The 18,705-nt window shown below is 33.1% G+C and overlaps 3 protein-coding genes and 1 long non-coding RNA gene across 4 annotated transcripts; 3 read left to right on the top strand and 1 right to left on the bottom strand.

Annotated features, from left to right (window-relative positions):
• Positions 1-1,158: 1,158 nt before the first annotated feature.
• Positions 1,159-2,243, bottom strand: LOC146915612 (uncharacterized). The gene is made up of 4 exons (XM_085721391.1): positions 2,195-2,243; positions 2,015-2,112; positions 1,499-1,918; positions 1,159-1,413 (listed from the first exon to the last, which is right to left on the bottom strand). The coding sequence occupies exons 1-4, from the start codon at positions 2,241-2,243 to the stop codon at positions 1,159-1,161; spliced, it is 822 nt and encodes a 273-aa protein (XP_085577517.1).
• A 332-nt stretch (positions 2,244-2,575) lies between these two features.
• Positions 2,576-5,359, top strand: LOC146915611 (uncharacterized). The gene is made up of 2 exons (XR_015014678.1): positions 2,576-4,738; positions 5,039-5,359. It is a non-coding gene; the product is annotated as an uncharacterized LOC146915611 (long non-coding RNA).
• A 1,262-nt stretch (positions 5,360-6,621) lies between these two features.
• On the top strand, positions 6,622-10,021 carry LOC146915610 (uncharacterized). The gene is made up of 3 exons (XM_085718008.1): positions 6,622-6,744; positions 6,839-8,059; positions 9,353-10,021. Exons 1-2 carry the CDS (start codon positions 6,736-6,738, stop codon positions 8,045-8,047), a joined length of 1,218 nt encoding a protein of 405 aa, XP_085574134.1. The 5' UTR covers positions 6,622-6,735; the 3' UTR covers positions 8,048-8,059; positions 9,353-10,021.
• Positions 10,022-13,995: 3,974 nt separating this feature from the next.
• On the top strand, positions 13,996-14,817 carry LOC146915609 (uncharacterized). The gene has a single exon (XM_085721390.1). It carries the CDS (start codon positions 13,996-13,998, stop codon positions 14,815-14,817), a length of 822 nt encoding a protein of 273 aa, XP_085577516.1.
• The last annotated feature ends 3,888 nt before the right edge of the window (positions 14,818-18,705 follow it).

The following is an 18,705-nucleotide window of genomic DNA, read 5'->3' as shown; positions in this document are numbered from 1 at the left end:
TTTGCATTGTAAACCGACATATATCAAAGTGAAATTAATATTTTTTATTTCTCCAAGAATATACACTTTATGAAAAATGAAGCCACCATGCATAATTAACGTGGCCTTTTTTTGATTAAGGCACCGTTCTCTTTCAACAGTTTATTTGTATTATTTTATTCATTTTAAAGATCCCAAACTCTTTTGAATAAACTACACATCTTTAAGATCCCACAGTCAAGAGGGCAAAAGTGACAAAATAATAAATATTTTAAATATTCATTTTAAAGATTCATTGTGCAAAAATTATTCTTCTAAATTTTTATTTTTACTCTTATTTGTATACAAAAATTTTCACCGTATACTTGTACAATTTGTCAAAACCAAATTGTACAAACCAATATACATTGTGGACAAAATTTCCTAAAGTCATTATTCATTATTTCTCCAAGCATATGCACTTTATGAAAAATGAAGCCACCATGCATGAGGAACGTGACCTTTGTTTGATTAAGGCACAGTTCTCTTTCAACATTTTATCTGTATTATTTTATTCATATACAATCAAACTTATTGCAGCCAAACTCTTTTGAATAAACTACACATCTTTGAGATCCCAAATTCAAGAGGGCAAATGTAATTAGAATTTTAACTGGACCAATGTATGCACTGCGAGCCAATAACCACAAAATTTATGCCTCATTAAATTTAACATGCTTACTCTTAATATTCTTTACACCATGTGAACAAACAGTCCCATACGTTAACATACCATTCACATTATTATACATGTTATTGTTAACAAAGAAGAGTAAACAATGTTTCTGCAAATAAACTCATTATTTATATGTGTTTAACTTTGATCATGAATAACCAAAGTGCTGGATCATTACTTGCATAAACCATACCATGTATAATATGATAAGAATATATAATCAATAAACAACAACATAGATAAAAGGATCCAATAACATAAATTCATAACCAAGCACCATTACAAAATAGAACCTTGACGTAGGGCATAAGTTCAAACAACTTAAACTAAAAGCTTAAAATCAAACTACATTAAAACAAAACACCAAAATTCACTCAAACTACATCCAAGGCACATCAAACCAATTTCCCAAAATGCTAACCAAAATTCTCGTGATCCCCTAAACAGTCGTCAAAGCCTGTACCCTAATGTCGAACAACCCTAAAATAAAGTGTCTGGTTCATTCCATCAGCAGGAGCACCTATCATAACATGGCAACCTGCAGTAATTCCTCGCGCAGCCACCATCCTCTTCCAGCCACCACCTATCTTAAAGTGCCTGTAAGGTATGGTACCATATACCAGTGTGCACATCCACTGGTTCCCACAATCATCCACCAGTTTCAATGAAGTAGTGCTCTTATCCAAGGTCATCGCACAAAACCCACCAAAAGCAAGAACCTAAAAAAAATAAATATTAGCCATCAGTTTTTATCATACACCAAAACAGCTTATTAACATCAATAAGGGATGGTAATTAACTCACCAACCATCCAGACTTAACCTCATCACCAGTCAGCCTCTTTTCATATGAGAATTGGAAACTCATCTCATCATGAGCATAGGGTGTAGGAACAGCATCCATCATTTGGAAAGGCAGCCAAGAACGATCAATCACAAACTTCATTGCTGGCGTAAACATCGGATTACGGATCTTCTGCCCAAACCTATCTTTCAAGCTTATTTCAAACCTTCCATAGCCAAGAAAAACCATTGATATCCAAGAACCGAGAGTAAGTTTATAAAAATCCCGAATCGCATGCCATCCCCTAGTTAGGTACACGCCACTTTTGTGTTTCTCGACATAAACCTCAAATTCGTTACCGTTCCCATCAACCAAAGTTGCTAGACGATCCAGCTGGTCACCAAAGTCGTGACAGAACATGCTTGGAAGAAGAACAGCGCCCTAAAACAGAATAAAAATGTAAATGTCAGTAACACAACCACGTGCAGATAGGTAAACGTAAGATCACATACATGCAGATGAAAGCAACCAACTTACATGCTCAACGTCAAACCCAACAACATATGTTCGGTATTTTCGGCGAAGATCGTTAACAATCTTAGCAAATTCATCAACAGGATTGGGATCAAGTGGCTCTGCAAAACGAAGAACTAAATCAGAATGCTTGTAACAACACAAAATATAATTTATTTCAGTTTAGTTTTGATGACTTTTTACCGGTCAGAGTGTGGTAGGATAGAAGGGTCTCAACGTCTCTGTTAGGCATATTCGAAACGATCATAAGCAAAACCAAAGTAATATGGGCTGGTGATTGAATAACATCATGTATATATACTCACAACGCACACATATCATAAACCTTTGGATATTTATTGCATGGAAAACCAAATAGAAGTTGTATAGTTAACTGCTGCATGGAAAAACCAACGAATTTTAATGTCCTTTGTAAGCTGAACGGGTGTAGTCTACCAATGCCATGTAATTAAGGCTGCCAAGAGGTTAAGTCTGATTTGAATTTTCAAATTAGTGGCGCCAGGAAAAGTAGGTTTAGGGTTTGGGAAGTAGGGTTAGCACGTCTGCTTGGATTAGATATAAGAGATGGTAAGAAAAGGTTAAGTGTGATAGTGGCTGATAGCCTGCAGTGAATGAATTGGTGTCTATGGAAGGTTAGAATAGATAAATTTTCTAGGAGAGTTGTGTTCTTGATAATTTGTTGGCCTGTTATCGTTTTCATTCAATGAACAAGTCCTTAGCTTCAAGTGGCATGTGCTGGTTTTGGTCATGTGATGTTAACCTTAGGAATTTTAAATTTTGACTTGGGTGGAATATGCTGCTCTTATTGTTACATCCTGAGCATGGAAAGTTGCTTGCTTGTATCTTCACAAGGGATCGTTTACTCTACTGTCGTGATTCTTTTGGGTTGATTTCATCATTTTGCAATTATGTTGGGTTGAAGAAGTGACCGTTGTAATGCATAAATGGATCATGATGGAGGTGGAGTGTGTCACTAAAGAGTCAAAGAAATTATTTGTTGTTGTCAAAATTTGATTAATTTCTGTGGCTGAGATATTTACGCACTTCATAAAACGGTGTTTTGTCTTTTACAAGGTGTGTTACTGCTATTGGTTTGATGGAAGGATGTTGTTTTCTATTCTCCAGTGCTACTCTCGGTGTTGATAGTGTATGAATTTTGGGTGTTCATCGATCTTGCTGGTCTACTAGTATCATAGTTTAGTGTTGGAGTAATTATATTTTGCTTTTATTTACATTCATAGTAAAGGATAGTGTATCTGTTATTACTCTTGCATTATATCTTAAGGCTGTGGACTACATATGAAATGCTAAGATTACAGTATAGCATATGCCCTGTTTGGTTTCAAATTATGCTCTCAAGTGTTTGGAGGTGACATTATATATGCTAGCTGGTTCATGATCTTGCAATTGGAATTTTTTCTCGTAACTTAAATTGGCAGAAATCTACGCTGTTCGTGTTTAGGAAACTTTTTACTCCTCATGTTATAGTTTAATTCTTTTTGTCGTGTCCTTGTTCTCAGCTCTTATAGTAAATTCTTTTTAAAATCTCTCTGTCTACTGTTTAAAGAAAATATATTGAAAAAATCTTGTTATGTGATACATTGTCATATTTTAGACTTCTGTAGATCGTTGTTATTGAATCAGGTACAAGTTGTGTCAATGTCGTGGAAAAAACTGGATGAGTTCCTCTCTTTTTTCTTCTCTAGTGTTGGTGGTGTCTTATTTTGGTACTGTGTAGAATTCTGGTATAGGGTACATGGCTCATGGGAAAAAAACTTTCCTCGCCTCTCAACGTGAAATCAGATGAACAGTTGAGATCTCACGTCTTTTTCACAAATTCCACCAGTATTATAATTGAAGATAGTGATAACATATGGTTGTAGTGTGATTTTTCATATATGTATGTTAATAAGGATATGTGGCATTCTGCCATCTAAGTTCATTTCAATGCAATTTGAGGATTGGTAAAACTGGATATACATCAACTGATTCCTGTTAACCACATCAATTGCTTCCCAATGATTTGTTACCCAGAATGGTGAAAGGTATGTTCTATCAAAAAGCATAATTCCTTGTAGATACTATAGAAATCAATTTTGTTTCTGACAGAAATCTTAAATAGCTTAATTCATGGAAATATTTGTCTACTTTTTTTAGAGTTGAAAGAGCACTTGTTGTATGTACCCTAAAAAGCTTACGTTGCTTACCTTAGTTAACAACTTTTAAAAGAGTATATACTCAATACTATCCTCAATTGGCACTCAACTTAATGACCTCAAGAAAAAATGTAGTTTTTCTGGGCTGTGAGGTTAACTTGCACTCATGCTGCAGAAGCTACAGTTATTTGCACCCAAATAAAATCACATCAACTTTTGTAGCTACTCATATGATCCTATTGTGCCTATATTAGCCTATTTATGCATAGCCGGTCCCAAGCCCGGATAAAAGGATAGGGTTGTGTTAGGAAATTGACAACAAACGTAAAACGTAGTCGAATCTCTAGGACATGGATCAAATACGTTATAATGTGAATGCTAGGTCACGCCTAGAAGCAACACTTTGTATAGCTCAAGTACAGTGTCAAATGATAGTCGACCGTATTTAGTGGGACAAGGCTTGGTTGTTGGTTGTTGTATGTTCCTATCATGGCGCGGCTAATGAAATTCTAGATTTTTTCACTATTTCCATCAAGTTGTTACCATCAACCTACGGCGGATATTCAATCAGGTAATCGCTGCCTCTCTTGCTCCTGTAATGTTTGATTCACATCATAATGCTTGCCTATAAAGACATATAGCTGTAAGGATTGGTGGCACAATTGACTACTGGCCACCAAAAGTTTCCAAACGAGCTGATTTTTTATTTTTTTTGGTTTTTCGGTAATCGTGGAAAAGATGATTCCTATAAAGAGCTATAAACCTTCGTGATAGAATCATCGAGTATTTTGCGTGGTTCCTTCTGGTTTTATGGTATTTATAATGGATATAGCTGCTATGGCTGATTTCTTTAGGCTTTTCGTGATCACAGCCTTAAAGACACAGTTGTTGCGGACAGATGGAGTAATAATACATAGCTGGGAGATACGCCATGAGATTGGACTTGCTGACAATGCTTAGGTCTCCACTTGTTGTTACATATTCTAGCACATTCCCAATTCTATTTTCCTATGCCCCTTTTAGTTTTTAGATTCACTTATTCTGTAAGAATCTTAGCACTGAGATGTAGTTACTTGTCAATATATTCACACCAATAGGAAATAACAAAGATGTAACACCTAGAAAAGATACTAACAATAGGGATACTTTTCACATGTTTTAATTATTTATTATTACTCGGTTATTTTCTCAATTTTATCATTTTAAATGTTTTGTTTTCATTAACATTTAAGTAATGAGGTTGGTGGGAAAGGTCCATTCCACCATTACACACTGTACTAGTTTTTTTTTTTTTTTTTTAGGATGGATGATAATCAACAACCACCTCACTCTATGAATCTAACTAGACACTACAATGAAGTTAATATTTAAGACCTTAAACCCTTTAACCAACTATATTCCTTATAGACATTAGTCATAGTCATACCCAATTTGTTGTCTTCTTTATTTCTTTGCCTGCTCCATTTAATATTACTATAAGCTCTTCAATGGGATACAACAAGCTTTTATTTATCCCAACTGTTGGCATTGAACCAATGCTCAATATTCAAAATTATTGGAATTTAATAATGAGTAATTAGTCCCATATCAATTATCAATGAGTTCAATATATAATACTACCTGTCTCTAAATATATGACCATTTTGTCAAAATCATAAGAATTAAAAAAATTGGTGTTAGTATTAAATTTGTACTCCCTCTAGTCTCAAATATAAGCAATTTTTCACTTTTTAGTTTCATTCAATAAATGATATATGTAGTACATATTATATACCACATACATCATTTATTGAATGAACTTAAAAAGTGAAAAGTTCCTTATATTTTAGACCGGAGGGATTATATAATTACTATTGTTTTTACAATTTTATCCATAAGAGATAGAGTTAGTTTATGTTTTCAACATAATATATATTGTTGATTGAAGAAAAATATGCAAAATAAATAAGGGTATGCTGGTAAAGAAATAATTAATGCAATTATCCATAAGAGATAGAGTTAGTTTATGTTTTCAACATAATATATATTGTTGATTGAAGAAAAATATGCAAAATAAATAAGGGTATGCTGGTAAAGAAATAATTAATGCAATTGTAAATAACAAAGAGATCTTATAAAAAGGGACAAAAAAATTTCAAAAAAATCTTATAATTATGGACAAATTTTTTATTGAATACTTTTTATATTCAATATTTCGAGAATTGAAGTATCTAAATCATTAAAAAAATGTCATTAAGACACTTGGGTTGATCTGGTGGTATTGACTTGGGGCTTATGAGTGCGCTCTTTCTCAAATCTCAGGTTCAATTATCTTGAATACTAATTTAGGTGGACTAACTTAGTTTTTTGAAAAGAAAAAAAAAACATTACATTTATTTTTTTTTTTTTTTTTAACTTTCAAAGAATAAAATAAAAGTGTGAATAGTTTTGTACATTCAGTGCCCAGTGTGTGTAGCAAAAAGTACCATTCCACAATCCCTTGTTTCTTTCTACGAGACCCAACTTTTTGAGGTTCCAATTTCCATTCCGCATTCCCTCAACCACAACCCGTCGTTCACCGCCGCTCCAATGTTGTTTGTAAGTTTCAGGTTTATTTCTTCTTTTAATTCCACTTTTCTTTATTCTTCTTTATTAAATCACTCAAATTCCACTTTTCTGTCTTAATGGTAAGGTCAATGAAGCTCTTCACTTTCATGACCATGTACTTTCACTTGGATTTCACTTTGATAAAGTTACTTATGCGACCTTGATCAATGGATTATGTAAAATGGGAAAGACAGGAGCCGCCTTGCAGTTGTTAAGGCGAATTGAAGGAAAATTGGTCAAGATCGATGCTGTTATGCACAACACAATCATCGATAGTTTGTGTAAAGATAAACTAGTAACTGATGCCTATGGTTTATATTCAGAAATGATTGTAAAGAGAATTCCTCCCACTGTTGTCACTTTTAATGCTCTGATCTATGGATATTGCATTGTTGGTCAATTGAAAGAAGCATTTGGTTTGTTCCGTGAAATGGTATTGAAAAACATCAACCCTGATGTTTATACTTTTAATATATTGGTTGATGCTCTTTGTAAGGAAGGAAAGATTAAAGAAGCTAAAAATGTTATAGTTGTGATGATGAAAGAAGGCGTGGAACCTACTGTTGTTACATATAATACATTAATGGATGGGTATTGCCTAGTTAATGAAGTCAATAAGGCCAAACATGTGTTGAGCATTATTTCTCGAATGAGAGTGGCTCCTGATGCTCATAGCTATAATATTATTATTAATGGATTCTGTAAGATAAAAATGGTCGATGAAGCCTTAAGTCTCTTTAATGAAATGCGTTGCAGAGGAATTGCTCCTGATAAGGTAACTTATAATTCTCTCATTGATGGTTTGTGCAAAGCAGGGAGAATCCCCTATGCTTGGGAGCTTGTTGATGAGATGCGTAATAATGGTATACCAGCCAACATATTAACTTACAATTCTTTGATAGATGTTTTATGCAAAAACCATCATATTGACAAAGCTATTGCATTAGTTAAGAAAATTAAAGACCAGGGCATTCAACCAAGTATGTACACATACAATATACTTATTGATGGACTATGTAAAGGAGGACGACTTAAGAATGCACAAGATGTTTTCCAGGATCTTTTGATTAAGGGTTATAGTGTAAATGCTTGGACGTATAATATCATGATCAATGGACTTTGTAAAGAAGGCCTGTTTGATGAAGCAGAGGTCTTGTTGTCAAAAATGGAGGACAATGGTATCATTCCTGATGCTGTAACGTATGAAACTATCATCCCGGCTCTCTTTCATAAAGATGAGAACGAAAAGGCGGAGAAACTTCTTCGTGAAATGATCATTAGAGGTCTCCTATAATGCAAACACTAGGTAAGATGATCTTTCATTATGTAATTGGTTATTTTGAAGACAACTATGCAACTTCTACGATTTATTTATATTGTTGACAACTATACAAAATAAGATGGACCACTCAATGTTCTAACTATCGCTTTAATTTTAATCAAAAGCCATGAGTTGTTGTTATGTTCATTTCAATATTAAAGTGGTGTCTATGGTTGATTTTTTTTTTTATTTTTATCTTCATATGGTTATCCATTTTCTTTGCATGGTACTCTCGATCAACTTCATTTAGTTTTAAGGATATTTTCATTCATTGTTCTTTTTTAGTGAGTCAAGTCACAAACCAACCTGAGAAGGTAGGAGCTTTGAAAGTTGATGTTCTTGTATATGGCGGTGTTTTATATGATTTATTGAATGTTTAATTGAAGTAATAAGTTTATACAAGTCTTGCATCTTAGCAAAATTGGTACTTCACCAGTCCTATAATTGTGATTTGCATTACCTTCCATTTAGAGAGGTCCAACTGTGGATCAAATTCTTCAATTAAGTTTGGTTGCAAGTAAAGGCGTTTTGTTTGTTTCCTCAACTCCGATGACTGTGTCAATATCAATAGTGTGTATAAAATTACTATATATCAATATAACAAGTTTGAATCCATATTTTAGCTTACAACAGTAAAACACTTTGAATCTATCTTGTACCTTTATGATAGAATCCCTGAATACAAGCTCTTAGCAACAAGCTCAAATTTGGATATTGTTTTGAATTTCGACTTTGCTCCTATTTTTGGTTTGAGATCTTTATTGCACTAGCACCAAAGTGATCTTTACCTTCCAAATCATACTAAAAAATCAAAATCATTATGAATATCCGTCTCAGGATGGGAATCTAGTTCAGGTCTATTGCATGGTCCTGCTATATCATCTTATTACATATTTGTTTGTTCTCAAAAGGACTGCTCATGTCAAAGAAAAAATGGACTGCTGCAAGTTCTGTTGTCGGGATATATTTTAGGCCTTAATCAACATGGATATTAATAAAGCCTAACGAATCGTTTCTGCAACCTCAAAGGATAGGTGTTGTTTTGTTCATTCTGTATTTTTTTCTCATTATGTTATTATTAGTGTGGATTTGTTTCAGTCTGTTAATTGTTAGCCTCACCCGTCAATTGCTGAATTTAACATGGTCTGGATTCAACTGCAACTGCTTTGTTGATTTATTGATCTGTTTTTGCGATTTTGCTTATTCTGAATCTCCCATATTCTGATTTTTGCGATGTTTGCTTATGGCTGATTTTTGGAGACTTTTTGGTGTTTGCAGATGCACCATTCCCATCGATGAGCTTCGTCTGTCTTCAACAGCAACAGCAACACCGTCTCAGTTTGTCGATCAAGTTCCACTGCCTTTTCTGTTTCAAATCCGATGGCTCCGAGATGCATTATCCAAAAGCGAGTTGCAATCGCTGTGGTTAGGCCTCACCCACTGTTCATTGATGGAATCACAATGCCCTCTTTATCTCTCGTTGGCAAGTAACCCCGGAATTAGGAGATATAGCTGATCCCATTCATTAAGAATAACAATTAGTAGGAAAATCAAGTATGATGGTCGGTGATATGGAGTAAGTCTAGGGTTTTTGGGGACTCATGCACATTGTTGGGTGGAATTGGGTGTGATCATTTGCATAGTTATGCAGTGGTAGTGTCTTGTAGTTGGGTTGGTGTTATTATTGGAGTTCAATTAAATGTTAATTTTGTTTCCATATTCTGGTAGCAATTATCAGTCCAATTTGTCATTGGAATTAAATCTGTGGCAGTCAAGAAGCACAAAATAGTCGGGAAATGCATCTGGAGGCAGGGTTCAGTCATTTCATTGTAGAAAGTTTATAGGTTGAGAAATAACATGTTGATAATTAAGAGAACTGCATGTATATTTTCATAAAGCAAATCAATGTGCTGAAACTACTTTGCTGCATTTGGGTCTTAATCTTAACCAAGTTCTATATCTTTGTCCTGTGTAGTGAAGTTAAGGCCACATATTGTTTATGTCCTATATCTATATGATGGTAGTAAATGTGAAAAAAATAGATCAGAAGAATGTTAAGCTATACCAATAAACACTTCTCAAGGCATGCATTATGCAATTAAATTGTATTTAAATATCTCCATAAGTTGGTGAAAATGCCATTGGAAGCATGAAATACTATATTTTGCCACTTACTGCCACAGACACTTTAGTTAAATATAATCCTTTGGATAGTGACCTCAATATTCATCACAGTGTCTAATAGTAGGCAAGCCATATGCAAATCTGAAAATGAGAGATATGTTTTTAGTTTCGGGGACTGAATCATAAGTCTGTGACAAGCAGTTAGTAAAGACTCGAAAATCATGAAGTACAAAAGTGGTGTGCTTGATTACTCACTAGTAGCCTACGACACCAGCAATTAGAAACTTTCCATTAATGTAAATCCACTCAATAATGTGCTGGATCAACCATTCTAAATATCTAAACCCAGTTGTTTTTTTGGCAAACAAAACTATGATCTACTTTTGTCAAGAATACAATACAAATGTACACATTATGATATTGCCATCTTCCAATAAATACCTTAACCTTACCTTATTTTTTGAATTTTTTTTTTATTTGTCTTGTGAAATTGAGTTTATGCTTTTCTACAAAAATATTTTTTGTACTTGTTTTATGTTCATCTTAACTTTTCCTTTTTTATTATTTCCGATACAAATATGTCTAATTATAAATCTTTATTTGCTAACCATTTTATTGATACGGTTTTATTGATGACTAATCTTCGTCAGAGAACCTGATTGGACATTTTTAGAGGGATCTCTTCTCTTCAACCATGGTTTTTCTATCCACGATATTCAAATTCGAGACTTTCTTAAGGAAATTGAGATGTGATTCAATGGAATACGATGATTCAATTGAAATTCAGCAGCAATGAGAACAAAACAATATCTAGTCAATAATCAAATCAAATTTATGTTAAAGTAGCCAAGCTGAACAATATTATTGTACCTCATGACTTATTAACCTGACTCAATATGATAAATTAGCCTAAGAAAAACCAGATTAAAGTTTTAAGCATAAAGTAGCCTCAGCGTCATATACTACATTACCTTCAAAAAATAAATAAAGAAATGGAGAATTTGAAAAGGATACAAAATGCACCTGCCATCTTCTGCATAAAACAGCTACTAGATGCAATAAAGAAATATAGATGTTTTCACCACTCGAAGAGTAGGCATTACATGTTGCAAACCTCAAAAGCAATTTGAACACTTCTTCTGAGAATGTTTTCACCTTCTTCATCATAAAATCCGTTTCCCTTAAATCCTTAAATGGTGGCCTATGAACATTAAAAACACTACCTCAACTTCGGTTTTATTAGTAATAGTAATAAAAACAATACCACTTCTTTAGCCTCCAAATGATAAATGCAGTGTAATCAACAATACCACTTGTTCTTGTGAAAAAATCAATTGTACTCCGACACGACCCAAAAAAAAAATTAAGTTTTTTATTCTTTGGTGAACATTTCGGATGCATGAGAGCTTGAAAGACATAGGCATGAGTAGTCTAATAGGTAATATGCAAGTTATGAGGATTGACTTGGTAATGATTAAGAGTAAATTACACCCTCCTCCACTCATCTTTCCTTTTATACTCTTCACCCTTATCTCATACTTGAATTACAACCCATTCTTTAATAATTAAATGTTCCCTGCACTTTAATCTATTTTAACATAAATACATAAATAAATAAATAATTTAATGATATCTAATTATTTTTAAATATCATTTAAAAAATAAATTCATTTCTTAATAATTTAAATGTTAATCATACTTAAATTTAATATTTTGTTATAAATTTTATAATTTAGAATGTAAAACCAACTTTTAAATAACATATTTTATCGCATTCAATTATTTTTCACTCATTTTAATTTTATTTTGTGTTGCTATGTATTTTGTATTAGGGTTTAAACCTAGGTGTTAATGAAATTGTGAAAAATTGAGAAAAATATGAATTCAAATTTTGATTATATTAAAATGGATCCTCAGTATTATTTTTCTTCAGAGTGTGTTTGATTTCTTTTTTGCAAGATTATCATAAATACAAAAATTATTGAGGGAGGAAATTTTAGATCTTAATATAAGAGAAAGGGGAACGTAATTCAAGCTTCTTTCGAATGAAAGGTGTGAATGTTTTCGAACATGTTTTACATAAGACGGAAGGGGAGTGTATATTTTAACATAAGAAGGAAGATGAATGTAATTTACTTACACTTTGTTTGTTTGAAGAGAAATACGAAAGAGAGAAAGAGAGAAGAGAGAAATACAGAAGAGATAGTGAGTTTCTCCTGTTTGGAATGCAGAGAAAGAGAGAAGAGAGACTAAAAATTTGTGGAGCCCACTGCCTTTTGTTTTCTCCACAAAACAGCAAAGAAATGGGAGAGAGAAGTGTCTTATTTTTGTTGTTCCATTTTTACCCTTATATTCAAATTTCATTTATGATTTATTATCTTTCCTGCAAATTGCAAATATGAAGGATGAAACAAAGCAACGTTGTTGGAGACCAGCTGAAGGTATTATTTGTCGGTGATAGTGAGTTTCATTAGATTTGGTATGCTGTTTGAATAGGGCGTGGCTATTGATTGTAAATTAACATCATGTGTTTTGGTTTGCTGTTGGTTCCTGCGGTTGCTTTTATTGTTTTGCTTGTTTCACTTCCTGTATATCTATTTTCACACACAAAGTATACATGTGTGTTGTGTTTCATTTCAATAAAATTGTCTTTGCACTTCCAATTTTTTTTTTTTTTTGCCGGTGGTAGATGAACGATGAGGAAAAAATAGGAGTAAATGCACTTCAAGCTTTTTTTTAATATTTATTCCTTCATTCATTTCCCTTTTTTTTTCTTATTAAACTCATGAGTTCCAATAAGAATAAAAAAAATAAAAAACGAGTTCTAATTTATTTGGATGAAATTACAAATCAATAAAATAATTAGTTTTTAATAATAATATTTTGTAAAAAAAAACCATCATCATCGTCAACAATTTAGATTAAAAATTGTAATAAACTAACTTTGATTGAAGGTTTTATCATTAGGGGCATTTTGGTACTTCTAAAAATAATCAACACTTCTTTCTTCTCTATCTCTTCTATATCTCTCTTATATCAAACACTATATCAAATCTACCCTATTTCTCACATCTTTCTCTCTTCTCAAACTCTCTCTTACCTAATTCTCTCTTCACATCTTCTCTCCTAAACCAAACACACCCTTAATGATTAATGTATTTGAATCACACTATTGAAAAGAAGTTAATGTTTAAGTGAAAAGTGAAACCGTAAATGCAAGTTATGAGGATTGATGGCTTAAATGTATATTTTCAATAAAAAAGAGCTCAGTCTATCCTCTCCTAAGGTCCCTATCTTTTTCTGTCCTTTGTGGGAGCTTTTGTTGTTCGATTGATTATCCTTAATCTGATCGTCTTGTGTTGGTTTATTCCTTTCCTTTTTTCCTAGTTTCGTTGATTAGAGATCACATCGTGTGAGTGTCTTTTCCCTGGTCAACGTGGTGTGTCATGAGTTTTGTTTTTGTTCCAAGATCTTTTAAGATTTGGCCAATTTTATCATGAATCTTGTTGTTTATTCATGGGATTTATTGCTCTTTTTGTGTGTTTTATCAAAAAAATTCATTACTAAGTCAACAGTTATGATGTGGTTGTATCTTGGTCTTTATGGTTTTCAATCCAACCTATTGATTATGAATATCTTCATTTTATTGGTGAAGATTTGGCTATCCCTAGTATTTGCTTGCAGCGAGGCTTATATGTATGAAATACATCTGCTTGTTTTCATTCACTGCTTCCTGAAAATTAGCCTTTTATTCTTCACCTACATTATATTCCTAACCTTTATTTTAAACAAAAAAAATGGAGAACCTAAACATCAATGGTGACCATGGCGCTGCATCACAAAGGCCGAACCTCACTGAGGCAGAATTGCTAGATTTATGTCTTGTTGGCCGAGTGGCGGTTAACAAGCATGTTCACTTAGCCACGCTTGAGGCAAGGCTTGGTCTTATGTGGGATCCAAAGTACCAAATGCCTCTAATCCCTATGGAAGATAACAAATTCATGGTCCAGCTTTTCTTAAAGGAGGATCTTGTCAAAATCCTTGAACGTAGCCCCTGGTTACTCGACAACAATATGATTATTCTGAAGAAAGTCGTAATTGGGGAGAATCATCTGACGATGTCCATGAATTCTACGGAAATATGGGCTCAGTTTCACCAGTTGCTGTTTGAATTCATGGAAGACAAGGTTCGTGCTCTCATTGGAAGCCACATTGAAAAGATGATCAAGTTCGATGAGGAAAACAATTATGGGCCGTGGAGGAGGTTCATGAGGGTCCAAGTGGAAATTGCGGTGGAGGAGCTGTTACAACAAGATCTAGTTATCGAGCGGGAGGAAGGTGACAACATAAGACTTGTTTTTAAGTATGAGAAATTAGGCAAATTCTGCTTTGTGTGTGGTGTTATAGGTCACTCGGAAAATTATTGCAGTGATAAATTTGAATCCGGTTCTGCAAGCAGCGAGAAAAAATGGGGGCTTACCTCTGTGCTGAGAATAATTCCGTTGGTGGTGGTCACAAAGAGGCAAGCAAATGGATCGTTGGTGGCCGGAGCAAAAATTCTGGTGGCAGGAAGGAAGAAGGGACACCCATTAATGACAATCAAAATAGTCATTCAATGACAATTGATGGTTACAGAATTTCAATTGCCATTGCCATTGAATGACTATTTTAACGATCATTTTACTGATGTAACCAGCAATTGCCATTGAATGAATATTTTGATTGTCATTAATGGTTGTCCCTTCTTCCTTCCGGCCACAGGAATTTTTGCTCCGGCCACCAACGATCCATTTGCTTGCCTCTTTGTGACGACCACCAATTATTCTCATCAAGGAGGTAAGCCCCCCATTTTTTCTTGCTGCTTGCAGAACCGGATTCAAATTTATCATTGTAAAAAAAAATTAAGTGGCCTATAGCACCACACACAAAGCAGAATTTGCCTAATTTCTCATACTTGAAAACAAGTCTTATGTTGTCACCTTCCTCCCGCTCGATAACTAGATATTGTTGTAACGGCTCCTCCACCGCAATTTCCACTCGGACCCTCATGAACCTCCTCCACGGCCCATAATTGTTTTCCTCATCAAATTTGACCATTTTTTCAACGTGGCTTCCAACGAGAGCACCAACATTGTCTTCCATGAATCCAAACGACAACTAGTGAATCTGAGCCCATATTTCCGTAGAATTCATGGACATCGTCAGAGTATTCTCCCCAATTGCGACTTTCTTCAGAATAATCATATTGTTGTCGAGTAACCAGGGGCTACGTTCAAGGATTTTGACAAGATCCGCCTTTGAGAAAAGCTGGACCATAAATTTGTTATCTTCCAAAGGGATTAGAGGCATTTGGTACTTTGGCTGCCACATAGGACCAAGCCTTGCCTCAAGCGTGGCTAAGTGAACAGGCTTGTTAACCGCCACTCGGCCAACAAGACATAAATCTAGCAATTTTGCCTCAGTGAGGTTCGGCCTTTGTGATGCAGCGCCATGGTCACCATTGATGTTTAGGTTCTCCATTTTTTTTGTTTAAAATAAAGGTTAGGAATATAATGTAGGTAAAGAATAGAAGGCTAATTTTCATGAAGCAGTGAATAAAAGCAAGCAGATGTGTTTCATACATATAAGCCTCGCTGCAAGCAAATACTAGGGACAACCAAATCTTCACCAATAAAATGAAGATATTCATAATCAATAGGATGGATTGAAAACCATAAAGACCAAGATACAACCACATCATGACTGTTGACTTAGGAATGATTTTTTTTGATTAAACACACAAAAAGAGCAATAAATCCCATGAATAAACAGCAAGATTCATGATAAAATAGGCCAAATCTTAAAAGATCTTGGAACAAAAACAAAACTGATGACACACCACGTTGACCAAGGAAAACATAATCACACGATGTGATCTCTAATCAACGAAATTAGGAAAAAACAAAAGGAATAAACCAACACAAGACGATCAGATTAAGGATAATCAATCGGACAACAAAAGCTCCCACAAAGGACAGACAAAGATAGGGACCTTAGGAGAGGATTACCTGATTTTCCTTAATCACCGCAAAAATTGTGTTCTTTTATAAGATTCAAGTTATTCAAACCAAGGCAATATATTGCCATTTAGCCTTTATGCTTTTGGTGCGTCATCAATTGATTGGTTAGCAACTTGAAAGGTACATTGGAGGAAATAGTTAAAAAATCTAGTTATAGTAATAAAGGGCTACTTTGATATAAAATAAATCAGAATCGGATCAATGTGGTAAGTAGTTGGAATAAGGTACATTGTCATCTTGTAATGATTTTACCTATGAGAAACTGAGGTGATAATCTAAGTAGTTGGAATAATTCACAAGTCTAGCACTCACTTTATGTAAATATAATTTAAGCCGGTGAAGTTTTAGCATTCCTTTTACTGAGTGAATGGATCATAGAGAAAAAATTGATAAATAAGTGAGAATGTTTTATTAAAGAAAATTGTTATTACTTATGATCTTTTGTACTATGTCTAAAAATTGCTCATTAGTTATTCTTTTTACAATTATTATTACTTTTTCTGTGCGTTTGTTTTAAGTATCACTCATGATTTAATTAATTATTTGCACTCTTGCAGTCACACAAATTGAAGGGAATAAACAAATGAGCACCAAGAAAAATAGATGAACCTTTAATTGGTTTAAAATTTGCATTTAGGGTCCGTTGAATTGACTTATTTTAGAGCTTATGCAAAGCAGCTTAAGCAAATAAATAAGAATTAATGTATTATTTATAAGTTTGTTAAGGTAGTTTATGAAAAAACAACTTATGAATATACAATTTTCGTTAGTAAGATCTTATGAATTAACATAAAAACTTAATTATTTGCATAAGCTCAATCCAAACAGGTCTTTAGTGTCAAAGTTTGAATTGAAAGAGATTGATTTTAGTTTCTCTTTTATTTGATGTCGCCTTTTGGAACACTTGCATGTTGCAGCATTGAACATACTAGAAGATGAACGAGTTCAAATTCTTTCGCTTTGTAAGTATCTTATCTCAATTGATATCTTAGAAAATTTCCCCTGTTAGTTTAGCTGTTGTGTATAAACTTTTGTGGCACGCCATCTAAACTTCCAGGTACTCAATTCCAGCATTAAAATTTTCATTGAGTATATACATGCATTAGGCTCTCTTTGGATTGATGAATGAAACATAACGGAGCCGAGCATAATGCAACTCAAATAAAAATCACCTAGGGTGTGTTTGGTAAAAATAAGCTATAAGCTAGCTGATAGCTGAAAAGATAGCTTATAGCTGATGGCTGATAGCTGGTAGCTTATAGCTGAAAAATTAATTTATTAACATTAAAAGTGTTTGGTAAAATTAACTGTTAAAGTAGCTGATAAATATAAAATGACATAAAAAGACATGTTTGTTTAATTTTTTTAATAAATCATATATATAATTTCTATTACTTAATGTATTTATTTTTAAATATTTAAATTTATTTTCATCTCCAAAATGATAAATGTATTTATGAATTTAATTGACATTTTTTATTTAACAATTTTTTTATAAATTTTATTTAACTAAACTTGCTTCAATATTTATTGTAAATTTTATTTAAAATTATATATATATATATATATATATATATATATATATATATATGGGGTTTGCTAGGATACACCTACTAGTTTTTATTAAGGTGTGTTTTAGCAAAGATATAACTAAAAAGTTGTTAAATACACCTTAAGGTGAATGTTGCTAAAACACACCTTCTTAAAAATAAGTGGGTGTACATTAACAACTCCTATAGGCATTTGCTAGAATACACCCACTTATTTTTTAGAAGGTGTGTTTTAGCAAGTTATAACTAAAAAGTAGTTAAATACACTCTAAGGTGTAGCTTGCTAAAACACTCTCACATAAAAACTAGTGGGTGTGTTCTAGCAAATCCATATATATATATATATATATATATATATATATATATATATATATATATATATATATATATATATATTACATGAACTAAGAGCAAGATCCAAAAAAGAAAAAATTGACCAAAAAAAAAAATGAAAAGCAATACCGTAAGATGACAACCAAATTGTAAATGGTTTCGTTAAAAAAAAAAAAAAACGAAATGTAAATGGCATAAAACATGGGCAGTTACTAATGAATGTGGGTAGTTTCTTTTTTATTAAAAAATAATAAAAATAAACTAATAAGGTTAAAAATGGAAGAAAATATAAAAAGCTACAAGCTATAAGCTAAAAAGCTACTTGAAATAGCTTCTCACAAGAAGCTATAAGCTCATGAAAAAAGCTTGTTACCAAACATGTTACGTTTTCATTCAACGAGCTTATAAGCTAATCCAACAAGCTATAAGCTAGCTTGTTTGTGTTACCAAACACTTAATAGGTGTAGAATACTCGTTTGTAACATCAACGGAAAGAAAAAAAAAACTAATTATTTAAAACACAACTTTTTTGTAGAAGAAATGCTAATAATAAATTTGGTATGTA

Source organism: Medicago sativa, chromosome 6 (genome assembly GCF_051527215.1).
Source record: "Medicago sativa cultivar Bolivia chromosome 6, Bolivia_mono, whole genome shotgun sequence".
In the NCBI taxonomy this organism is placed as follows: Eukaryota; Viridiplantae; Streptophyta; class Magnoliopsida; order Fabales; family Fabaceae; genus Medicago; species Medicago sativa.
This window is presented reverse-complemented; position numbering and strand designations above follow the sequence as displayed.

Coding starts and splice junctions, on each gene's coding strand:
- LOC146915612 (XM_085721391.1), bottom strand. CDS start 2,243: ATGCCTAACAGAGACGTTGAGACCCTTCTATCCTACCACACTCTGACC. Junction 1,919..2,014: donor TTGGGTTTGACGTTGAGCAT/GTAAGTTGGTTG, acceptor ATTCTGTTTTAG/GGCGCTGTTCTTCTTCCAAG. Junction 1,414..1,498: donor AGGTTAAGTCTGGATGGTTG/GTGAGTTAATTA, acceptor TATTTTTTTTAG/GTTCTTGCTTTTGGTGGGTT.
- LOC146915609 (XM_085721390.1), top strand. CDS start 13,996: ATGGAGAACCTAAACATCAATGGTGACCATGGCGCTGCATCACAAAGG.